Below are 23,167 nucleotides of genomic sequence, written 5' to 3'. Positions count from 1 at the left end.
TCAAGGCACACAAAATACTATTCTCAAAGGAACCAATGAAATCAATTGTGCCATGGTCTGGCAAAATGCCCCAAAGCTACAGCAGAAACTTAATATGAACAGCAAGCTGATTAGTGAATAATTCACATGCCCCAATTCTCTTACAGGTACTGCTAAGGCAAGCTAGAATCCAACATTAACTAACATTATTTACCCCATGACAATCTATGGCCAGATACAGAAACCCGAAATACCGTTAAGATGCCTGTTTCAGTTTCACCACACCTCAGCCATTCTTAACAGGGCCATATTTTGACAAAACGAGCTTGCCTGGTGTTACTTCCCAGTCCCACCCTCCCAAGCATTCAGCTTTGAAACATACTTTTGGGGTGGCATATGCACAGGGCAAGAAGTTCTTTTAGACTTCTAACAAACACAGGGTTTTCCTTTATATCTCCCTAACATACCTCTTGATTCCTCACATGAGACATGTTACAAAGCATGTTACAACAGTCTATTACTCGCCCAACTTTTTTTTCCACAAAGAAAAGTGGCTTATTAGAAAGAACCTTTGGTAAGTCTTCTCCCTATTTTAAGATTTCTATGCTATCCTTCAAAAAAAATGTTTCCAAGGGGCTTACCTATGAACACAAAACAAAAGTAACTGGGTAACAAAAGCATAAACATAAAACAGCAGATAAAAGCTGGTAGCAATAAAAACATAGCTTGACAATAAAGACCCGAGGAAACAAGTCTGCCAAAAAGACAACAAAGAACCGGCAAACTTCTCTGAGGAAGGCAAAGTGTGTGTGTGTGTGTGTGTGTGTGTGTGTGTGTGTGTGTGTGTGTAAAAAACAGGGAAGTATTCAACCACATGATTATACTCACCTGCTATCTTTAGACACAGATTTACCACTTCTCCCGTTTATGTGAATTAGCCGTAACTGTAGTTGATTGTTAAAGCTTGCAATAGTAAGTTTTGGGTATTCACACAGTGTATGGAAACATTCATTTCCCTGACACACCCAAAATAAACATGGACAGATCTTCAACAAAATCTCTTTCGTTACAAACCAACGTTTCATATATGGGAAATTCTGTCTAGCCTATAATGGGATCCCAAATTCAGATATTTACTTTCACCTTCCTTATTCAGCTGGTTTCAGTTCATATGTATGAACTGTGTGAATCCTGCCTTCTGGGTTGCTTGAATGACTCATCTAATTCTACTGTGGCTCTGAAGAGACCATTTTTTAAATCCAATGACTGTGAGATAGAAATATGTGGCTGTAAACACCAGCTCCAATATATGATCCATTCCACTCTTTCTCCTCCACCCACTAATGTCATAAAAATAAGCCGGAGGTCTTAACAATGCCATCCTTATTTATCCAGCCCAGTTAACAATTTTAGTAAGCTTAACATACTATTCGAACACCCCATAACTATGGTATGTCCTTTTAGATAAGGCAGGCATATGCATGGACAGCAGCATAGGATGGAAAATCATCAGAGATCTACAACCTCTCCTAGACAATGACAGTTCTCTTTCTCAAGCTCTGGGAGGAAGACCTTTCATTGCCTTCAGACAGCCACCCAATCTTAAACCACTCCTCACCCACAATAATACCACCACCAGACTTAACATGGACACTGGTACCAGAGCCTGCAATAAACCCAGATGCCAACCTTGCTGCCACATACACCCGGACAACACCATCGCTGGCCCCAACAACATCAAACATACCATCTCAGGACTATTTAATTGCTCATCTTCTAACATTGTGTATACCATCAAATGCCAACGGTGCCCTTCAGCTCTCTATATTGGACTAACAGGCCAAACCCTACGCCAAAGGATAAATGGACATAAATCTGACACCAGGAATCACAAGACAGAGAAACCAGTAGGAGAACACTTCAATCTCCCAGGACATTCTATTCAAGATCTCAAAGTAGCTGTTTTATTACAGAAAAAATTCAGAAACAGACTGGAAAGAGAAGTTGCTGAATTGCAACTCATTACCAAGCTTAAAACCATGGAGAGACGTGGTCTGAATAAGGACACTGGATTCTTATCTCATTATACATGATCAAGCTTTCTTTAGCACCTCAGCCCTTGCTTTTTCCTGCAAGACCAATTGCAATCGTTAACAGTCGTTAACAGTCATCAACAGGTTTACCACTCCTATCAGCCAATCACCCATTCCCACCACCCTTCTGGGTAATACCCCTCCCCACCCTCTCACTATACATAAGGGTCTGATGACTTCTGTTTCAGTGTATCTGAAGAAGTGTGCATGCACACGAAAGTTCATACCTATGTCAAACTTATTTGGTCTCTAAGGTGCTACTGGAAGGATTTTTTTATTTTTTTTGACTGCATCAGACCAACATGGCTACCTATCTGTAACTAGTAGAATAGAAAATACAACACTTGTGCCCTATGTTCTGAACCATTGCTTGCCTCCCACATATCCTCTGGCCTGAAATTCTTCACACCCACAGTGACAATTCAACGTAATGATTCATTGATGAGTATATAAAACCAAAGTGACACCAAGCCTGAGCCAGTAACCTCCACTTTCCTATTTCTACCTGTCAGGATACAAGAAATCACTCTTCTACACATTCTTGTGCATATCATACACATACAGAAAACCTCCTTAATTTCTGTCAAATATGTAATGTGTGTAAGAGAGAACTGCTGCTGAAGGTACAGATGAAGAAAGACTAAGTTAAAATGCCTAATCTTGATCTTCATAGCCTTCCTAAGGCAAAACAAGGATTTGTCCAAGGCCTGAAAGGCCTGAAGTTGCAGCTCATTGAAACAAGACTTCATTTTCATTTTGTAAACACTAACAAGTCCTTGTAAAGCAAAACCTGTAGAAGTGCGCTTCCACACCAACTTTCCTCTGCCTCTCTTTCAGCAAACACATCCTGAGGTATTTCCTCTGCCTCTCTTTCAGAAAACACATCCTGAGGAAATTCTTAAATTCATACAGTGGGTTGGGTGGGCAGGCAGAGAGTAAAGATTAAAAAACTGAACAGACTTTTAAAAACCTAACAGGAAATGGATTGTTTGAAACCTTAAAATGAGCCACTTAAATGTTCATTTGCTAAATATGTACTGTACCTTTCAATATATTTCCTGGAAATTTCACTAAATTTTAAAAAGCTGTTAGTTGATTTATCTAAGAAAGTGAAAAACAACAATCTGAAAACAACCAAGACAGAACAGGAGAAGGACAGATAAAGACAAAGCAAATGTAAGCACTGAAACTCTCCAGCAGTTCAAAAACTCAAGGAGAATTTTTTTTAAAAAAAGTTAGTCTCCTGGTTCCAAAACGGAATCAGAGAAAGCAATTTCATAAATGAGGCCTTACAGTCAGTCATCACCAGACTCATCTCAGAAAGCCTCTAACGAAGGCCTCATTGCCTAAGCAGGCTGATCCAGAGTCTATAACAAGAAAGTTACCAACATAAGAAAGATGTCAGTAGTATCTATTCACAGGCTGGATATGTGAATCGTTGTCGCTTTCTTTTGCTAAGCAGCATTAATTACATTATTAGACTCAACACAGTTATTCATTCATTCAGGATTTCTATGCCACTTTAATCATCAAAGCCTAAACTATTCCATAAAATCACTTAGGGAACAAATGTGCTTATTTTAAATTGTTTCTACCATGTTTCTCCGAAGTTAAGACACCGTCTTATATTTATTTTTCCTCAAAAAAAAAAAAAAAACACCACTATGGCTTATTTTCAGGGGTTGTCTTATTTTCTTCCTCCTTCTCCTGCCGCGGCCGGCATTGCTGCTGCGCCTATCACTATGTCTTATTTTCAGGGTGTGGCTTATATTCCTTGAATGCTTAAAAATCCTGCTACGGCTTATTTTATGGCTATGGCTTATTTTCGGAGAAACAGGGTAATATTGTGTTCTAATATTGTAACCCGCTCAGTGTTAGAAACTCAGGTGTATAAGCTAGACGCCAGATGGCTCCTTAAACCAGGGCTATAGTCACCAAATCGTAATGTATAGTTGCTTTTGGGGGGCCAGACAGCTCGAAAGCCACATTTTTCAAGACATCATTTTGGTTCCTGATTGTGCAGATAAAACATCACAGATTGTGTTTATTTACATGGGCTTCTGTGGATGTTTTCTATTAGCCTTATATCTGCTTCTTCTGTTTTTGTTTAATCATCAAAAAGAAAACTATGGAATCTCCCTCATCAGACAACCAAAGAATGCTGATCTCGACTGAAAGAGCAACCTGCTTTATACACAGAGTAATAAGACACGATGCCAAAGCCTGTATACATATAAGAGGAAACTGTTATTAGCGGCCTGTTCAAATGCCCAAAATATATTGTGCTAACCTCAGTTCTCACAACCTATTATTTCCACAGTAAGATAATAGGAATAAACATTTATCAACATCCACACCTTGCTTTAAATAGAACAGCAGCTCAGAGGAGAATTAGGAATAGCAAGAATCGGAAGACAGGCAAAATAATAAGTTTAACACAGAAAGTTTCTATTTTTAAGAGTAAGTTTCCAATTACAATCTAGAGGCACATCAGTTGAACAAATTATCTGTAGGTTAAAAGAAATACCAAGCTTGAAATGACTGGCACCACACCTTAAAAGAGATGGATGTGAATCTTCCAAGGGGATTTACCCATGAATTGAAAAATATTACAATATGGGCCAAACCTTATGAGAAGATGACATGTCTAGCCACTTACATAAACACATACATGTGCACACAAACCCATGTTCTCTATGACTGTCAGTCTGTCAATCACACAGCTAATCATCTGAGGATACTCAATCTCTCCCGTCTCAGAAATCTCCTCGGATGCATGGCAGTAATTGCCTTTTCCCATTAGCCCACAGTGACAATGGCTGCCATAGCAACTGGCAATGATTTTAATAAATCCAATCTGCTTTTTCAAGGACAGCACATGCATGCCAGCAGGGACAGCACTACAGATAGGCTCTGTAAGGAGGAAGGGAAACCAACATCCACAGCAAGGTCAGAGGTTTAGCATTCAAAGGTGAGCAAAATAACAATGGAAAAGACAAATGCTATCTTTTCTATAGAGGGTACAGTGAGAGCAAATTATAAACATATTCTATAAGACTCTGTTGTTATTAAAATGTGTAGCGCAAGCCTCTGTTTACGAAGAGGTATTGAACCCTATAAAGCCAATATATCATCCATACAACATTTGCATTCTTAAGTCATACTGAGCCACAGCAAATAGTACTTATTCAGTAAATACCAAATGGATTAAAACAACAACCACCAAAAAATTACTCAGCATTCAAACATGGAACAGCATGAGGTACTATCTCATTCAAAAAGTCTACAGTCATTTTATTGTAATGTATGAAGAGACCATAAGAGTTAACCCACTTTCAAATGTAATGTCTACATAATCACCAAGTTAGATGCCCCTATGACCAGTGAAGAATAAGAATTCAAAGTAAGAAGCACATAAAACAGGGGTGCCCGAACTTTTTTCAAAGAGGGCCAGATTTGATGAATATGTGTGAGGGCCAACCAAAGTTGTTGACCTTTTTTTAGGATTGAAGTTGTTGAGCTTTTTCTCCTACGGTTTTACCCCAAAGTTGTTTAGGCCCCCAAGACGGACTTTGGACATGCCTAACATAAAAGATCTAGAGACACTTCTTTGCCATCTCCCAAATAATGGAATGTGTAGATATGCACCAGTGCTATACCACTGTCATTTGCATTATCAAACTTTCTAGCTTAGGACTGCATTTTAAACACCCTATCAAGCCAGGCAATTTCCCTTGAAGTTTAAGAGCAGGGTGTTTAAAATACAGTGGTACCTCAGGTTAAGTACTTAATTGGTTCTGGAAGTCCGTACTTAACCTGATGCGAACTTTCCCATTGAAAGTAATGGAAAGTGGATTAATCCATTCCTGATGGGTCTGCGGAGTACTCAACCTGAAGCGTACTTAACCCAAAGTATGACTGTAATTGGTTCTGGAAGTCTGTACTTAACCTGAAGTGTACTTAACCTGAAGTGAACTTTCCCATTGAAAGTAATGGAAAGTGGATTAATCCGTTCCAGACGGGTCCGCGGAGTACTTAAATTGAAACTACTCAACCTGAAGCATACTTAACCCGAGGTATGACTGTATCACTAATATCCTATAGTCACCCAAAGCTCTTTAAATTGTTAACATCAGCAGTGGTGAACTAACATTAGCAAGACAGGAACACTCTGCTGCATGCTGAGTTTTACTGGAGATGCTGAATAACCAGAGCTTTGTATCATACCAGCTATAATAGATAGTGCAATGTGACAGAGTAGTTTCTGCTATGATTTAAACCCAGTGTCAGAGTTAGAAAAAAGGGGGAAGGAAAATGAGGTGGTGCCCAAACAAATAACAGAAAGACATACATGCAACTCTGCCTACCAGTCATGAGAACAAAAAAGGAACATAACGGGTTTGTAAAAAAATCCACTTGGGGTGCTCACCACCATGTAACCTGTTCAAAAGTTGGTGGTTCTTCTGTTTTAGCCACACAGCAGAATTGGCATGATTGCTTCTGTTCCCCCAAATATAGTATACCTATGAGCCTCGAATACTTTAAACATAATCTAGTACCTTCTTAGTGCAGATAGAGAGCAAGGTGCACAAGGACTGAAAATAGAATTAAACGCAACACCTACATGCACAACGTTCTCATAGCACCATTACCACACCAGGCAGAGGCAGTTCAGTGGGCAGCTCATGGTGCCTGTCAGTATGCATCCAAGCCTTGGCTTTCCCAAATACACATCTTGCTCTGTACACTGGATGTTTCCCCTAACAGAGATCTAACTGAATCAAAGCAAAAAATATGTACAGTAGTACCTTGGATCTCAAACGCCTTGGCTCCCGAACAAATCGGCTCCCGAACAATCGGAACTCAAGAAATGAGTGTTCCAGCTTTTGAACAATTTTCGGAAGCCAAACATCTGGCATGGCTTCCGATTGGCTGGACTTCTGGACTTCCAGAATGGATTCCGTTTGACTTCCAAGGTACTGACTGTACATTTGTGATGTAGGTACTTCTCATTTAGCAGAACATCCAAGTATTTATACATGTAAACCTTTCACCACTTTAAGACATCTTTTCAGTACATCTTTCTGTATCAGGATATGTAACTGGCTTGCCTGCTTAGGCAAAAAATATGCCGTTACTGAAGTTGCATTGTTGTTGTTGTCGTTTAGTTGTTTAGTCGTGTCCGACTCTTTGTGACCCCATGGACCAGAGCACGCCAGGCACACCTGTCTTCCACTGCCTCCCGCAGTTTGGTCAGACTCATGTTGGTGGCTTCGGGAACACTGTCCAACCATCTCGTCCTCTGTCGTCCCCTTCTCCTTGTGCCCTCAATCTTTCCCAACACCATGGTCTTTTTAATGGCTGTTTTCAAGGGGGAGAACCTACTCAAACCTCCTAACCCCCCCCACACACACACACACTTCTGCCATCCTGGAGGAAGTTTGGATTGTATGAGTCCTCCAGAATGGAGCTCTCTGTTCCACACACCCAAAGTGCAGAAGTTCTACCACCAGCACTAACCTGCAAAAAGTTCCAAAATGAGACATCTAAGGGGCAGGGAGAGGCTCAGCCAGCCACTGGAGTCAGCTCCACAAACATCATTTGGTGGCACTGGGCCTGATCCAGAACCAACTGCTACACTAGTTCCCCGGATAGCATAGCACAGAGCAGGGTTTAGCCTGCCCCCAACTGGCATGAACTAAAGTGCTGTGGATGAAGCTATAGCTACACCAGGCATCCCCAAACTTCGGCCCTCCAGATGTTTTGGACTACAATTCCCATCTTCCCTGACCACTGGTCCTGTTAGCTAGGGATCATGGGAGTTGTAGGCCAAAACATCTGGAGGGCCGTAATTTGGGGATGCCTGAGCTACACCATTCCATCATGCTGCTGGCCCAGTCAGGGTTAGAAATTATCTGTAAACTACAAAGGGGGGAAGTCCATTTTAAACCGTTCATTATACAGAACACAATTCAGCAATTTCATTCATAATTCCCTGTATGCTTCTGCAGCATCCTGAAACAACACTTTTCATAAGGGAAGAAACAAACCACAGGAAATACTACATTAGTTTGCTTTGCAGAACTCTTTCAGACTTATAAGTCGATACAAAAAGCCACTTCCTGGTTCGGTAGTCTCAGAAGTAGTCGCAGCATTATGCCACGTCAAGATTTCCCTACCTTCCTGAAAAAATTACCAATAGTTTTGTACCAATAGTTTTGCGTGGAACACACAAATAAGAACGCAGAACTTTTTTCAAAAGGAGGTATCATCCTACCCCAGACACAGTAACAGTTTTCTTTATGTGAGAAATTCACTGGGGGGGGTGGGGGGGGAGAGAGAGAGAAACAGCACACACAGAAAATGTTTGTATATTCTGCTCCTGACTACATTGTATCTGACTGAGGAGGGAAATATTTAAAAGTTACAAGCTAAGATAAAACTTTCAGTGTTTCCCTCAGAAGTAGGAAGGGCTAAGTGTAAAAAAAGCCCCACCCACCCCTTGCCGCAACCACAGACACCAAATGATATGCCTGCCATCATAGTTACAGTCTCTGACCATCCCACATGATACTAAATAAAACCTAAGTGAGACCTTGTTGGGTCAGCACTTCTGGCCATACTCCCTGATGGTAGTAATTACTCTATGTATCTGCAAATGCCTCCTAAAATAAGCAAACCCCTAAAAAAGCCTTTGCATCTCTGACTTGCCGGAAGAGTTTCAGCTGAGTTCAGATCTCAGGACCTGAAAAGCCTCTAGGGAAAGATAAATTTGTTGATATTGCAGAGGGACATTACATCAGGGCACTTATTTAGTCCACTTGTGTTGTAACACAGAAAGGAACCTGAGCATATACTGAAAAGAAAGCAAGTGGGTCCCAACTGCTCTTTTTCTGCTTTTTATAGCACGGCACTAAATAGCAGTTTTGTTATGCTCCAGACAAGCACCATAGGAAAAACCTGACACAGCCATAATGGGGAAAGGGGGGGGAGATAAATCCACTAGGCTTTTAATTACCATCCCCAGAAGATACTTCTCAGATATGTCTTGCGCAATACATTAATTGCAATGAGAGGGAAAATATCAACAAACAACCAGACTGTGCTCAAACGATTAGAATGGTACAAGTCTATTATGATGACACCCAAGTAAAAATATTTTTAAAAAAACAAAACAAAAAGTGCTCCCCGATCAGGCTAGATATAAAAATAGTTTCTAACAACCAGATCACATAAATAGCAATATCAAAGCCCATATAACTCTTCCCCAATGAACACACCAAAGTTGTAAATGCTATATGCACCACTGGAGATATCCTAATATTACAGTTATTAAAAACAACAACATGAGTATGCCAAGTTCTTAGGCCGATACACTATTCAAATTATCTAAGTACTGTATAGAGGCATTTGTCACAATTCCACCACCCCCCAAAAAAACCCATTACACAAGCACCACACCCTAATGTGACAGTGGTCCCTAAAGGTCTGGATATATTTCAGAATGAGAACAAGCACCATGAAATATAGGCAACTGTCAGGTAAAGGCCTGTGGAAACTTCTGATGCGGCTGCATATCAATATTTAGCTGCACAGATAGAAATTTAGAGTATGAAGGCCTCTCCCTACATTTAAAATGAGAAAATGGCTGTGGGGGGGACAGGTCCATCACATACACACAGAAAAGTCTAGTTGTCTTGCTCTCAAATAATGTAATTTGAATCTAGAACACCAAGAAAAACAACAACTCAAATGTCTTCAACAGCAACTGTGCATTGCCTTGAATTTAGAAGCGAGTGTACTAAAAATAGAAAAGGAGAAGAGAATGTGTTAAATCTCAGAATGCAACAAAGTGGTTCTAATCCTTGGGCAGTGGAATTGTCTCGTGACAACTGCACTTCAGAGTCACTTCAATGCAACTATAAAATGGAGCTCTCAAAAAAACCGCTCCAACGAAGTGGAACTAGTTGCCTCTAATTGGCCCACTCACTTCATTACTGGATGCTCTTCTTACCCCTTAGATGTAATCACTCAAAGGAGACCATCATGCATGCACCTAAGGTGTAATAATCTAGTATCTGAATAAGCAAGACTTAAAGATTGCCAGATTCATCACAAATACCTACTTATCAGCCTGTCACAAGTCAGGTGGCTCCTGATAACTTTTTTAATCAACTAGACAAAAGCGCACACACTTTGACAAACAGGAACGGACAAAATCAAAAACACTACACTTATAATTGGTCCAGCTCTTAGCATTATTATTGCTGTCAGACTTATGCAACTCCACCATTATCAGCAACTATATCAGTGATTATATTGTGGCTGATAATGCATGGTTGTATGAAAGTCCGGAGCACAGCTTCAATTACTGGTGATGGGGGAAAGAGCAGTGAATGAAGTCTGAATTCAAACCCATAGATCACACAGGCTGTTCTCTCCAAAATGGAGATGTGAACAAGTATTTTTTTTGAGAGAGAGACTTTGGAGTACAGAACATCAGTGGCATAGCATGGGTTGCCAGTGCCCGGGGCCTTGCGGTGGGGGGAAGCAGGGAGGGAAACGCATGCATGGAGTATGCATGAACATTCAACTGCTTTATGGCATCCACACCACCCAAGAGACCACATCTGGTTCACATGGAGAAGTCGTTTTCAATGGAGCCCAGCAAGGGAAGAGAGCAGCTCTATTAAGGCAACACCGGTGTTGAAATTTGTGCACCTAACAATTTTGCGATGAGGGCAACCACCTCTGTGGCTCCCCATACACTATGCCACTGCAGAACTTAACAAAAGGCAGAAGGCAGAACTTACAGAAGAATGATAGGAAAACAGGCAAGTTGCTGCATTCTAGCAAAATGCTCATAAGGAAATGGGCCCTATATGTTTTTTAAAAGAAAAACCATAATAGTGAAACCAAGTAGTGGATGGTTCATTTTAAACTTGAAAGTTTGTGCATTAAAACAGCATCAGCTAAAGTTTTAGTTGATTCAGAATCATTGTTGAGGACAAACTAATCAGTGGGGCTATAAGTCATAGTCATATATATTTGGATTCTGGTTTTTTTAGTCTCTCCTAGGTTCTTATTACTGTAATGTGGAGTGAAAAAATATTAAAAGGTAGTCTTTTCTTCATACAGTGACTGACTTCCTTCAACATCTCAAAAGGCACAGATACTAGGGTTTCTGTAAGATGCAAGCGTATTTACATTTTATCAGTTAAATAACAGAATGATCAACTAAGCTTGCTTATTAATTAGGCTGCTTTACAATACATAACTTCTTTAGTCCCACAGGTAATTAGGTGCAGCTTCCTTGTTCCTAACGTGGTATCATTTTAGAATCAGAACACTATACTTTAAGAAATTGGCTGCAGTGCCCCGAACAGCTCCTTGCCCTTCCTTTCTATTATAAGGAACTTGCCCAACAACACTTCATTCTCTATGACCTCCTCTTCCTCAAGCTCTGTACCCTTCACTCTTCCCACTTTCTCAATACTTGCCAAAAAAGCCTAAGTATTTTGATTTTTCACTACCAAGGAGCAGGTTTAGATTATGCAAACATGGTTAATTTATACAATGTCTTATGCCTGCACATTTTAATACCCTTGGTATAAACTGAGTGTTTTCTCTCTCTATGGAATATAAATGCAGCCCTGGTTTTATCGAGCCTCAGGATATCCAACTCATATATTGAACAGAAAGCAGATATACAGTCTTCAGAAAACAGAAAATGAAAATATTTTTGTGGAAAAAAAACAAAATGGTTTGCTCAGCAAACATTTTATTCAAGCACTGGAGATTTAATACTGAAAGCAGTGGTTATCACCATACACTTCACACACAGAGAGAAAATGCATATAACATGCAGGTTGCTGTTCATGGTGCAATAAACACAGCATTGTATAATAATAAAGATTTCAGATCCATGCCACAAACAGATTCATCATTTCACTAATGAAAGGGATCTCCTCACTACAGAGGCAAAATATTCCATTTTTTTCATTGTATCATTATCATGTGAGAATTACGGTAAACAATAGAGACAAAGGCAAGCGAATTCAAAGAGGACAGATCTATTCTGTAAAAAGGCATCATGTAACACTATGTCCCACTTCACTAGTCCTCCTGTAGTACAATCAAACATCAATTTGACAATTTGATTAGGCTACAGAGCACATAAGGGGAAGAAACCAATCAGGTTATTGCTCTCCAACCTCTCTCAGCCCCAGCCTAACTGCTGCCTACCGGCCACCTTTATTCTCCCTTCGAGCCCATTTTCCTTTTCCCCTTACTAGGCCTGGGTCCACAGACTCTAGGCATTGCATCTTTCATTATCTGAAAGGAAAAAAGCTAGGACACATCAGTCACCACTAAGTATGCCTTGAGGTATACTAGTCAAAGTCTGCTGCATTCAAGAACAGGGCCTCTGCGCTTGGTTTAAGACTAAAAGCCTGTCATTTGGGGATTAGACGCTGTGTAAGTTTGTTGATGTTTAAAGTGATCACAATACTCTTAGTTATCAGGAGTCACAAGTAGCAGCAACACAACTGGGGGGAATACAGGCAGTAGGTCCTGTAACTCTACGCAAAGGGCTGTAGCATATCCTTAAGTTTAGGTGATTCTGGTACCACTCATAATACTGGACATGGCAAGGCCCAAAACTCTGTCCCTTCGTAACAAGTGCCATTTAACCAACAGTTTTGCTTTGAATTGGGAGCAGTGCACAAACTATGAAAAGAACTCCGGTTTCTCGTTTTCTTTTTAATCAAGAACAAGCCCTTCTTCACACAAGCAATTCTTTGAAAAGCTTTTGAGACTTATGAGGAAGTTAGAAAAGGAGGGCAGTTCAAGAGAGGGTGGTTTTGTGTGTGTGTGTGTGTGTGTGTGTGTGTGTGTGTGTGTGTGTGTGTGTATGTGTGTTTAAAAGCACTGAAGTGATCAGTTCCCATGCGGCACAGCAGGTAGCAAGGCACAGCAGCAAGCTGTAGTAAGAAACCAAAAATGCAGCCAATGATGTATTTGTAAATGGAACCAAGTACAAATGGCAAATTCATAACCTCCATTATGAACAGAAAACACAGGGAACCCACAAAACCTTTGCAGAACTCTTGTACATGCTAGGAGACGCTAGGTGCAGGATTAGTGCAGAGACCCTTGGAATGATACGTTCAGTGGCGACTTCATATCTGTGGAACCCTCTCCCCAGTGGGTAAGTACTTTTCTTTTCTTTCAGGGAACAGATGAAGACGCGCCTCCTGCAGCAGGCTTTCGGATGAGGGTATCAGCGACTTAAATAATTTAGGAAGAATTTGATGATCATGCTTGTTAGAAACGGTACCAATATAACTGTTTTCAACTTTTACATTTCATGGATATTGTTAAGCATGCATTTTATGTTGTTTATTATGCTGTAAAACGCCCTGTAGTCTTTGGATAAAGGGTAGTATGCAATTGGCTGAATAAATAAACAAATACATTTTTAAAAGAAACTGCTTCTCCAGAATAGGGTGGGGGGTGAAGTAAGCACACATGCATGAGTGTATTTCAGCACAGCAGGCCCCCAGAGTGCTGGGAATATTATAAGATGGCAACAATCCTGAAGACTGCACAGTCCTTCTGTGGCTCCCTGTCTCTGGTTGGCTTGGCATGCAAGAACACTGCTCTGCACACAGCAATTTGTACATGTGCACCAAAATCGTTCTGCAAACAGTGGTGCCTTATCCATGCATGCATATACAGAGCCAGTGAAGTGACAATGCAAAACTAGATTGGGCATGGATAGAATACCAGAGCAGCACTTCCACTATCCCTTGGGAAGAAAACAGAATTAGGATTACCATGTGGATGACTCTCTATGACTTCGCCCAAACCTCCTCAGCGTAATCTGCCATTTAACACAGCTTGAAAGAAACCACTCTCAATGGTCAGTCAATATGCTGCAGCTATTTCTTTCCCTCTTCATCCCTGGCTGCAAGAAATAAGTCCTGGATTCATATAGCAGCCATGATCCGATTTGCTCCAATCCCAGCTCAAGCAGCTTTATACCACCCCACTAACAAGATCAGTACTGGCCAAACAGGGTTTATCCAGGCTGATCAGAGATGGATTAGATAACGAAACCCTAACTGCCTAAAGCTGTCTGCTGCTGCAATTGGATAAAGAATGAAACATATGAGATACCCTGTTTCTCATATTTTAAGGCATCCCCATAAAATAAGCCATAGCAGGATTTTTAAGCATTCAAGGAATATAAGCCATACCCCGAAAATAAGACATAGTGATAGGAGCAGCAGCAATGCCGGCCATGGCAGGAGGAGGAGGAAAAAAATAAGACATCCCTTGAAAATAAGCCATAGTGTGTTTTTTTGAGGAAAAAATAAATATAAGACGTGTCTTATAATATGAGAAACACGGTATCTTGCACACTGCCTCTAAATTAGCCTCTTGCACCTAATTGTTGCTCTCGGAGTTCTGTTGTGATCCAGAAATTAAAGCATATCACATACAAACAACATTTGTTTAGCAAAATTGTTGTTGTTGTTGTTTATTAGCCACTAAACTACTGTAGGATTACATGCTACCTCCACACTGTCTACAATCGGAATTGGTAATAGTCTAACAGAGGACAATAGGAATGACAACCCACTGTAACCTTTGTGATAAATATAGACAAAGTCAGAAACCTATTACAGCATCTGTGGAGCATATGCATTCTTATTAACTACTGGTTTATATTTTTAAAATGTATCCCAAAAACGTTTGTCCCCAAACGTTCAGGACAGCTAACCATCAAGACAGCTGGACATCATAACAATTAAACACACTGTACAAATAAAAAAAAATATCCACAACAAAATCCCTTAATGGAAAACAGAATGCAGAGCAGCAACTCAAGAAAATGTCATTTTGAGTAGCAGAGAAAGAAGGGGGTTGTAGAATACAGGGGCCATCTCCCACCACTTCACTTCTGCTGAGCCAGGACAGAAAGTAGGTCCTCCCCTGAGGACTGAAGCATGTGGATAGGTACATAAAGAAGACAGCATCTTTTAGATACTGCAGTCCCCAAGACACTGAAGATTTTGAAAGTTAGCACTAATCACTTTGGATTAGATGCAAAAAAACATATTAAGGGTTCCCAGGAAGATGGCACAATATGGGTGTTATGTAAACTCCAGCTCCTATGAGAAGCCAAACTACATTCTATATCAACTGAAGTTTCTGGATTCTTTTGGAAGGCATTCTTATAAATGATATGTTACAGTAATCCAATCTGGATGTTATAAAGGTATTTATGCCTATGGTGAAGTTTGTATTCCCTAGGAAAGTGAGTTGTAATAGACAGAGTTCCACATTTTAGGCTGTAAGAAGCGTCTGATCAGGAGGAAACTGCAGTATACTGCACAATGAAAGGGTTCCCTCTTACGCACAATCATTTTCTGACAGTATTTGTACCATTATTGTTGTTCCATCTCTATGAACATAACATTACCAATGTCATAACTACTATGGCACATTAGTGAAGAGTTCAATTCTCCTTCTTTATTCCCATTCCCATATAATTGACTATAGCAGGTGATGGGGGAACAGTGGCTCCACTTGATTGTCTATGTATGCCTTTTACTCTCGCAAAGCAACTCATGTGGAGAAGAAATAAAGAGACAAAGAATCCGAACACAAAGAACTGAAAAGTATGCCCTTACGAATAAACTGGAGAAATATGTCTGGGCTAACTAACACATAAGGCATTATTCTTAAGGCGAGCAGGAATGATGAGATAATACACAGCACTTTCAAACCCATACAATTCCCAAGACTCCTAAGCCGCAGGGTTTGCCTTATAGTAGGCATCCCCAAACTTCGGCCCTCCAGATGTTTTGGACTACAATTCCCATCTTCCCCAACCACTGGTCCTGTTAGCTAGGGATCATGGGAGTTGTAGGCCAAAACATCTGGAGGGCCGCAGTTTGGGGATGCCTGCTTTATAGCAATGGTAGCCAATGTGGTGCCCTCCAGATGTTGTTGGACTACAATTCCCATCATCCCTAACCACTTACCATGCTGGCAGGAGCAACTGAGTTAAAACTCCAGCAACATTTGGAGCAAACCATATTGGCTACCCCAACTTACAGAATACTATTTCCAGCATGATACATCTCATACACATGCCACTACACATGTTGGACACGCTTCTGGTTTCCTGAAAAGTAATTTTTATATGTTCAGTATTAAAAACTGTAAATCAAAGCAAAAGCCATTTTTCCTATGGATGCTAAAATGTGTATTTTGTAATATTAAAACTGCTATAATGTGATTAGGTAGGCCACAATAATGGACATACATATTTGCATACCTGTAAATATTTTTTTCCCAGTATTGCAAGAAAAACTGGGCTACTGCGACATTTAAGGCCCAAGGGATATTCTATATATATTGAATGGGAGGCAAAGGAAAAGTTACATTAGAATAGTTGCCATAGGATATTAGTTCCAATTTAAGAAATTTCAAATTCATTGCAAACAAGTCTCTTGCTACAATTTTCCTACAGTTTGCTAGAACTGTTCCATGTTTTGCTTGCATGAAACAGATTGACACCACATGATGCTAAAGTCACATTTGCACATGAAGTGTGCAAGGATTCTGTGTTAATTAAGCATTCTGTGTCCTATACAGTGGTACCTTGGAAGTCGAACAGCCTAATTCCCGAACGTTCTGGCTCCCAAGTTCCAGTTTGGTTTCAGTTTTCGAACGTTTTGGAAGTTGAACGGACTTCCAGAACAGATTCCACAATTATGTGGCTAATTGCATACCAGGAGGTAACAGATAATCACACAAAATGGGACAAATTCCAGAAGCTAAATGGAACATTAGTGTGCCTCAGCAAGAAAATGAACATCCACTTGGGGCCACCAACTAGAGTCATAAAGGCAATCAAGAGCTGTAGCAGAAAACAGCAAATTGCAATGAATAAATCACACAGTTTTCAAAGAGTGGGAACACAGTCAGTGTCAGCAACAGAAAGGAGCACCAAGCACACAGTTACTTGTCCAAACAGCACTCAGCAAAGTAATACATTTCTGTAAAGAATAGTTTCAGTTTAGAGTATTTTCCTAACTTGGGAGATCAGAAGGAAGTGTACACAGCTATTCTCTTTTTAAAACAATTTACCACATAGTCTCTAAATAGTTTAAGCAAAACATGTGGCCAGAGAAGAAAATGCAATTCTTTTTTTAAATAAAGATTTACAAAGCCTCTAGAAACAAAGGGCACCAGCAAGAGATAAAAGGCTTTCTACCCTCTTCCAGACACAATTTCCTTCCTCTTAATTTACTAAAATGCACCTCTATACAAACATTTTCATAATACAACTGGAAGTACAAGCTAAGTATCCCTAACAATTAGAAACACCCAAACCCAAAAAGTAACTGAAAGATGTGCTTGTTTCTTCCATCTATGTATATTCAAGCATAAAGCTATGTATATTCAAGCATAAAGCTCATTAAGTCACTACGGTTATATACCATACTGGTCTAAATATAGGCCATACTTTCCCTCAAAATCTGGTTTATATAAACCTGAATGCACCCTGCAATTGCTGTCTTATAAGTAGAGAAGCCAGGAATTGATATGAGACCTTGGGAACTGCACAGAACTTCAGCTCTTTTGCAAAGGATCACCCACCCTTCTCAAGAGGTAGCCCTGGCTGCCTGGTTAGTTATTCATTGTGAGACAAGTCTAGAGGCTGAATGTATTCTTTCAGATTTTAAAGAGTACCAAGTGGTGCTGGCAGAGAATTTAAGAGTGTGAGTGTGTGTATCTTTCCAAGAGATCTTGTTTTAGGGGGTGTGGCCTATATTCAGGGACAATTTATTTTCGGTAATGCCTCCAGAATCAGAGGCCTCTGAATATTAGTTGCTGGAAAGCGCAAACAAGGAAGATGCTATCACACTTAGTTGCCGTTTGTGGGCTTCCCAAAGACATTTGGGTGGTCACTGTTAGAACAGGATACTGTACTAGAATAGATGGGCCTTTGGTCTGATCCAAGCAGTTGCTACTGCATAATGTAATCCAACATACAGTACACTAGGAGCACCATTCAGCAGCATGAAGAAAAGAGATACCACAAATTATAGGTCAGTATTTGGATGAAGTGTTCCCTTAACTTAGTAGACTGTCAATCTATATCACCTCATACTATGTCTGTTGTTAAGAGTTTAGTGCAAACCAAGAGTTTTTGGATTCTGCCAGGCACTCTCCTTCAAAGTCAGTCTGGGATTTGGAATATAATCTGGCTCAAAGACTACTTGCTAGGCTAGACTGCAAGTTCTTTTTGCATACTAAATGATTACCTATTAATACATGCTCGATATTCCTCCTTCTCTCAATAACCAGCCGTATTTTTCCTATACATTAAAAAAGCCAAACATCAGTTTGTTTCCCATCATCAGTGAAGGGAGTTTGCATCAACTTGCTTTTCCTGAACTTCCCCAGGAACAAGTGAGGGGAGGCAACTGATTAAGAGACCACAACTAAGTTTCATTCCTGGGAAGTGAATCCTTCACTAAAGAGGTACTCTCTTTCCCTGCAATGTTACATGTGCTGTCTAGGTAGCTATGATGAGAAACAACTGCACTTTTTCATATGCAGATAAGCTTACTAAGGATGGAGGAGTCTATCCTCACCTGTAGATTTAAATAGCAGACTGCAACCATTCTGAGCTAGCAATTCTGATTCTGAGGAAGGGCAACAGGATGGCCCCAAGTTCTACCAGAAAGCATGTTTTCTGGCAGGTAGTTCTTGTGCTGGCCTTTTGCAGACAGCGCTGTGCAAACAACAGCTAAAGAATTTCAGGAGAAAGAGACAAAGAGGGACACCTTGCCACACATTTCCCCAGAAATAAAATAGCTGAGATAGGCACAAATTAAGCTAGCATGTCCTCCTGTTGCCTTGATTATATTTTATCAATAGAAAACAAACACCTCATTTTAAAGTTAATGGTACAATCTTAACTCCCAGATATAATAGCTGAGAGAGGTTAACCAGAGCTGGAAATAGGCTGTCATCAATGACTCAGGCTGCCATCATACAAGGGAAAGTCCTGGTAGCAGAGGTTACACCAGTGTAGAGGGCAGAAAAGGATTGCATTAAGAGGGAGAAGTGGGATAGCTAAAGTTATGCTGCATGCTAACTCCATTCACTGATTCACAGAGCTCTACGAAACTCAACGGCCGAAAATGTGGCTGTAATTAAATTCAGTGCACAGGACTCAATGGAAAGGCAGAAAAAGAGTGTCTGCACTACACACACACACACCCAAAAAACCCTTGCTACACACACCCTGGCCAGAAGCAGTTAGGATGCAAATTAATTTACCCCCTGACAAATCTGCCTGGTTAGGATGACTCTTGTTAGACCACTGTTATCGGTGCTGAGCACTGGAGTACCCAATGAGTCTTAATGAGTCTCATGGCTCAAATAGACAAAGGCCCAATGTGTCCCATGGCTCAAATCAGGTACATTGGCGAAAGAAATGAAATGTGAATGAATCCAGGGATTTAAACAGGAAGATTTTTGTATCCATTGAATTATAAAGATATTCTTTGCTTTCTAACAAATGAAAGAGGCCAAATCCTTAAACAAACTGAGGGAGGGAGAACTGGTACAAGTATGCATTTGGAAAAAGACATTTTAATAACTTTATACAAAATCTATTTGTACATTATATAGTTTATATTAGTTATATCAAGGACGGCTGTGCAACATAGTACTATTCCTTCACCACCAGCTTGTTCATTTTATGTATCTGATTTCTCCTGTGTCACTTCAATTGTTCTCCACCTACAACAGACATCAGTGCCTGCAATTCAGAACCATTCATACTTTGGTAGCACCCCACCGCTAGTAATGCAAAAAAGAACTCTACCAGCACACAACATTCATTTATTCTTCCATGGACAGTCAAGGAGAAACTCTAGTTGGTTGCAAGCATAGAACTGCCAGACTGGACTCTGAAATAAAGCTGCAAATAAGCATATTTCTAAAAGATGCCCTTTTCTCTAAGGACCACATTCTGTTCTACAGCAGTACAACTCCACAGATTGTAACAAATGTCCCCCATCTCAGAGCATCATAGCTCAATACAACTGTAAATGACTACTACCAAAGTCCATGGCATTCCCTTATTTTTGAAGTTTCAGACTGGCATCTCTAGTAGATTACCAAAAAAACTTAAGGTAATTGTTTCCTCCTCTCCCACTGGATGAATGAATGAATGTCCCTGAAGTGAATACTTAAGAAGCAGTGGAGTAACTTCATCTGCAGTCTGTATGTCACATCCAGGTTAGGGTGGCTATTCTTGGGGCAAGCTTGATCATATCTAAGTTGCATTTACACTTCAGCTGAGTGGTATACTAGTTTATCTGGGTGAGTGACAAGTGTGAGTGAAAGCTGTGCAACACCTTGATGAGCAAATGATTTTTTATGAAGAGTTTAAATTTGAGTACCATGCAGCTATCTTTGACAGCCCCAGAGTTAAAATAAAGTCCATACAGTGCAATCCTAGGCATGTGCATTTACTCCCAGGTAAACCTGAATTGGACTGCAGCCTCAGATACAAGCAAAATATCCAGAGCCTCTTCATAAAACTCTACAGTTCTTCCACAAAGCAAGGAGAGGCCTAATAAACTTTCTTGTGGAACAGATCCAGATGAAAAGCTATTTGCCTCGAACTGCAGATATGGGTGCGATCCAAAGCAAAAAAACTTCGTCTCTTTCTAGGCCCTCCTCTCACTTTTTAAAACCAAAGACCAGCAATGCATGCTCGTTTGCAAGTGTCAACCGTGACAGTCTACACTAGGTTGACAAGCAGTTCCCTACAAAAAGGCTTTGCGCGCACATTGATGGTGATGACGATGATGTTGTTGTTGCTGCTGCTGCTGCTGTTACACTTGAGCCAAGCCACCACAATATGCTTCCCCCAGCTGCCCTCCCAGACCAACCACGGAGCTGCAGGATACCTTGCCCACACCCCTGCTGGGCCCTCCACGTTTGCGAAAGCCCCTTATCTTTCCTCCCCACCCTCCCACCTACCCCGCTATGCCTAGGATCCTAACACCGGCCCGACGAGGGGGGTCAACGGGGCCGACAGCATCCTCCCAAAGGGGCGAGGGACAGGATACCCTCCAGTCTCACGCGCAGAGAGCCCCATGCGCGCGCGCACAAACGCACCCGCGCCCGGGGCCTCCCTGGCAGCGCCCGGGCGAGCGCGCCCCTCAAGGCCACAGGGGGGGGGGGGTTAGGCGGCCGTGCAGGGTGGCTCCACCGCCGCCTCCTCCTTCTTCCCCGCCGCCTCCCATGCTAACCTGCATGCCTCCGCCGTCCGTCTCCGCCTCGGTCCGCAGCCTCTTACTGAGGCCGCTGTCGGCTCCGTCGCCTCCGGGCATGGGCTGCTCCAGTTCGGGTTCCCGCTTGATCCCTCGCGGGGCTGGGACGCCGGGCACGAGCTGCTGGTGCTGGGCGCCGCCGTCCGCCATCCGAGCCGGACCCCCGGCCGCCCAAGCGGGAACCGCAGCCGTCCTCGTCCCCTCGCAGTCACCAAAGCCCGGCCACCGGTCGAAAGAGCCCGGCAGCAGCTGGAGCTGGAGCTGGAGCTGGAGCGGCGCTACTGAAGGCCCAGCCAGCCCGGTCCGGCCAGGACCAGCGGCAGACGAGGAGTAGGCGAAGGGGGCGCGCGGGACCGGCGTTTCTCCGGATCCCGCGAGCGGGAGACCGAGGCTGTGTCGAAAGAACGCGGCAGCGGCGCCGACTCGGGCCCCCGCCGGGCAGCGCCGAAAAGAACCGAGGAAAGGGAAGGCGAGAGAGAAGGCGCACCGATGCGCGAAGCGGTGCTGGCGGTGGCGGCAGGCGCAGCAGCAAGAGCCGTCTCCGCCGTAGACCTAGAGCGGGGAGAGAGAAAGGAGAGGCCGAAGCCCCTCGGTAATTTTCGGAAACGCCGTATGGGAGCGAGGACGCGACTCGGCGCGACCCCCTCCTCTTTCCTCTTCCTCCTCTCCCCCCCGCGCCCGCTCGGCAATCTTCGGGAATAGGGATGAGGTGGGCGGGGCCACGGCTCCAAGAAAGGGCGGGGCCTGGGAGAGGTCCTGTAGGACTCGGACGTTAGAAGGCCTCTTGGCAGGGCGGGAGAAGGAAGCGCTTTGCCTGAGGGAGTCGGTTTTCCCTCAGACACGGAGGGAAGGGAGGAAAAGGGCCCCCCAGTAATAAACGCCAGCAGGCGAGGCTCGACTTTCGGGTCGCCCCCAGGCGCTGAAGTGCCAGAGCTCCTTTCCTCTGCTCACGGAAACAACCGTTTGTGGATTTCTTCCCAACTGCTTGACAAGGAGCCCCGCGCTAGAAAGTTGTGTTAAACGAGCTGCCTCGTTTAGAAAGGCGTCCTTCCTTCTTTCCAGGCCCGCTGCTGCTGCTGCTGTTGAGGTTGGCGGTGGGGCTCTGTTTGAAAGAGAGGCTCTGTGTTTATTTCACTAGGGCTGAGGCCCGAGACGAAATAAATTACGCGCGACCCCAATGTATACACATAATAACGAAACGATAAAGCGAGCCCGTCAGGATAAACACAAACAAACAGCTACGGAAAGGCAAAGCAAACCGTCGCCCACTAAAAAAAAGAAAAGAAAGCACTTAAAACGCCCGAGCAAATAAGTCCGCTTTAACATGGCGCTTAAATATCAGCTGCTGGGGTTGTTCCACAAATTGGGTGCCATCATGGAGAAAACACTCCTGGAGTAAGTGTCCCCTAACTGTGCTTTGTGCCATCCTTGTTGGTTTTGCCTAGCTGAAATTGGCCCTTGCGTGAGTGTGCGTAGAAACTTAGAACACTGTACAAAGGTAAGATTTACTTTCATTGCTCCAGCCGCTTCTTCTTCTGGCCCTGCCCAATGCTGGGATATGCCCGTACCCCTGGTTCAGGGATGATGGGCATTGTAGTCCAAAAAAAGTTGGGAGACTCAAGTTTGGGAATTCCTGCCCTAGGGAATGTGGCCCTCAGACTGAGAAAAGGTCTCCCCACCCTGCAGTGAAGCCACCTCCACAGATACTAAGGCACA

General features: G+C 42.3%; 1 protein-coding gene across 14 annotated transcripts in view; it reads right to left on the bottom strand.

Moving 5' to 3' along the window:
• The window catches only part of RBFOX2 (RNA binding fox-1 homolog 2), a 184,913-nt gene extending 162,245 nt beyond the window's left edge, over positions 1-22,668 (bottom strand). For 11 of the 14 annotated variants that reach the window (XM_035127267.3, XM_035127270.3, XM_035127272.3 and 8 more), the window contains exon 1: positions 21,431-22,151. In XM_035127267.3, coding sequence (XP_034983158.1) covers positions 21,431-21,601 — 171 coding nt within the window. In that variant the 5' untranslated portion in view covers positions 21,602-22,151. Of the gene's footprint in view, positions 1-21,430 lie in introns of all 14 variants that reach the window. The other 3 variants (XM_035127271.3, XM_088676698.1, XM_088676699.1) reach the window with 3 other exon arrangements.
• Between the last annotated feature and the right edge of the window lie 499 nt (positions 22,669-23,167).

Source organism: Zootoca vivipara, chromosome 9 (assembly GCF_965207765.1).
Source record: "Zootoca vivipara chromosome 9, rZooViv2.hap1.1, whole genome shotgun sequence".
Classification (NCBI taxonomy): Eukaryota; Metazoa; Chordata; class Lepidosauria; order Squamata; family Lacertidae; genus Zootoca; species Zootoca vivipara.
The sequence above is the reverse complement of the archived record's forward strand: the minus strand, read 5'-3'. Positions and strand labels throughout refer to the sequence as shown.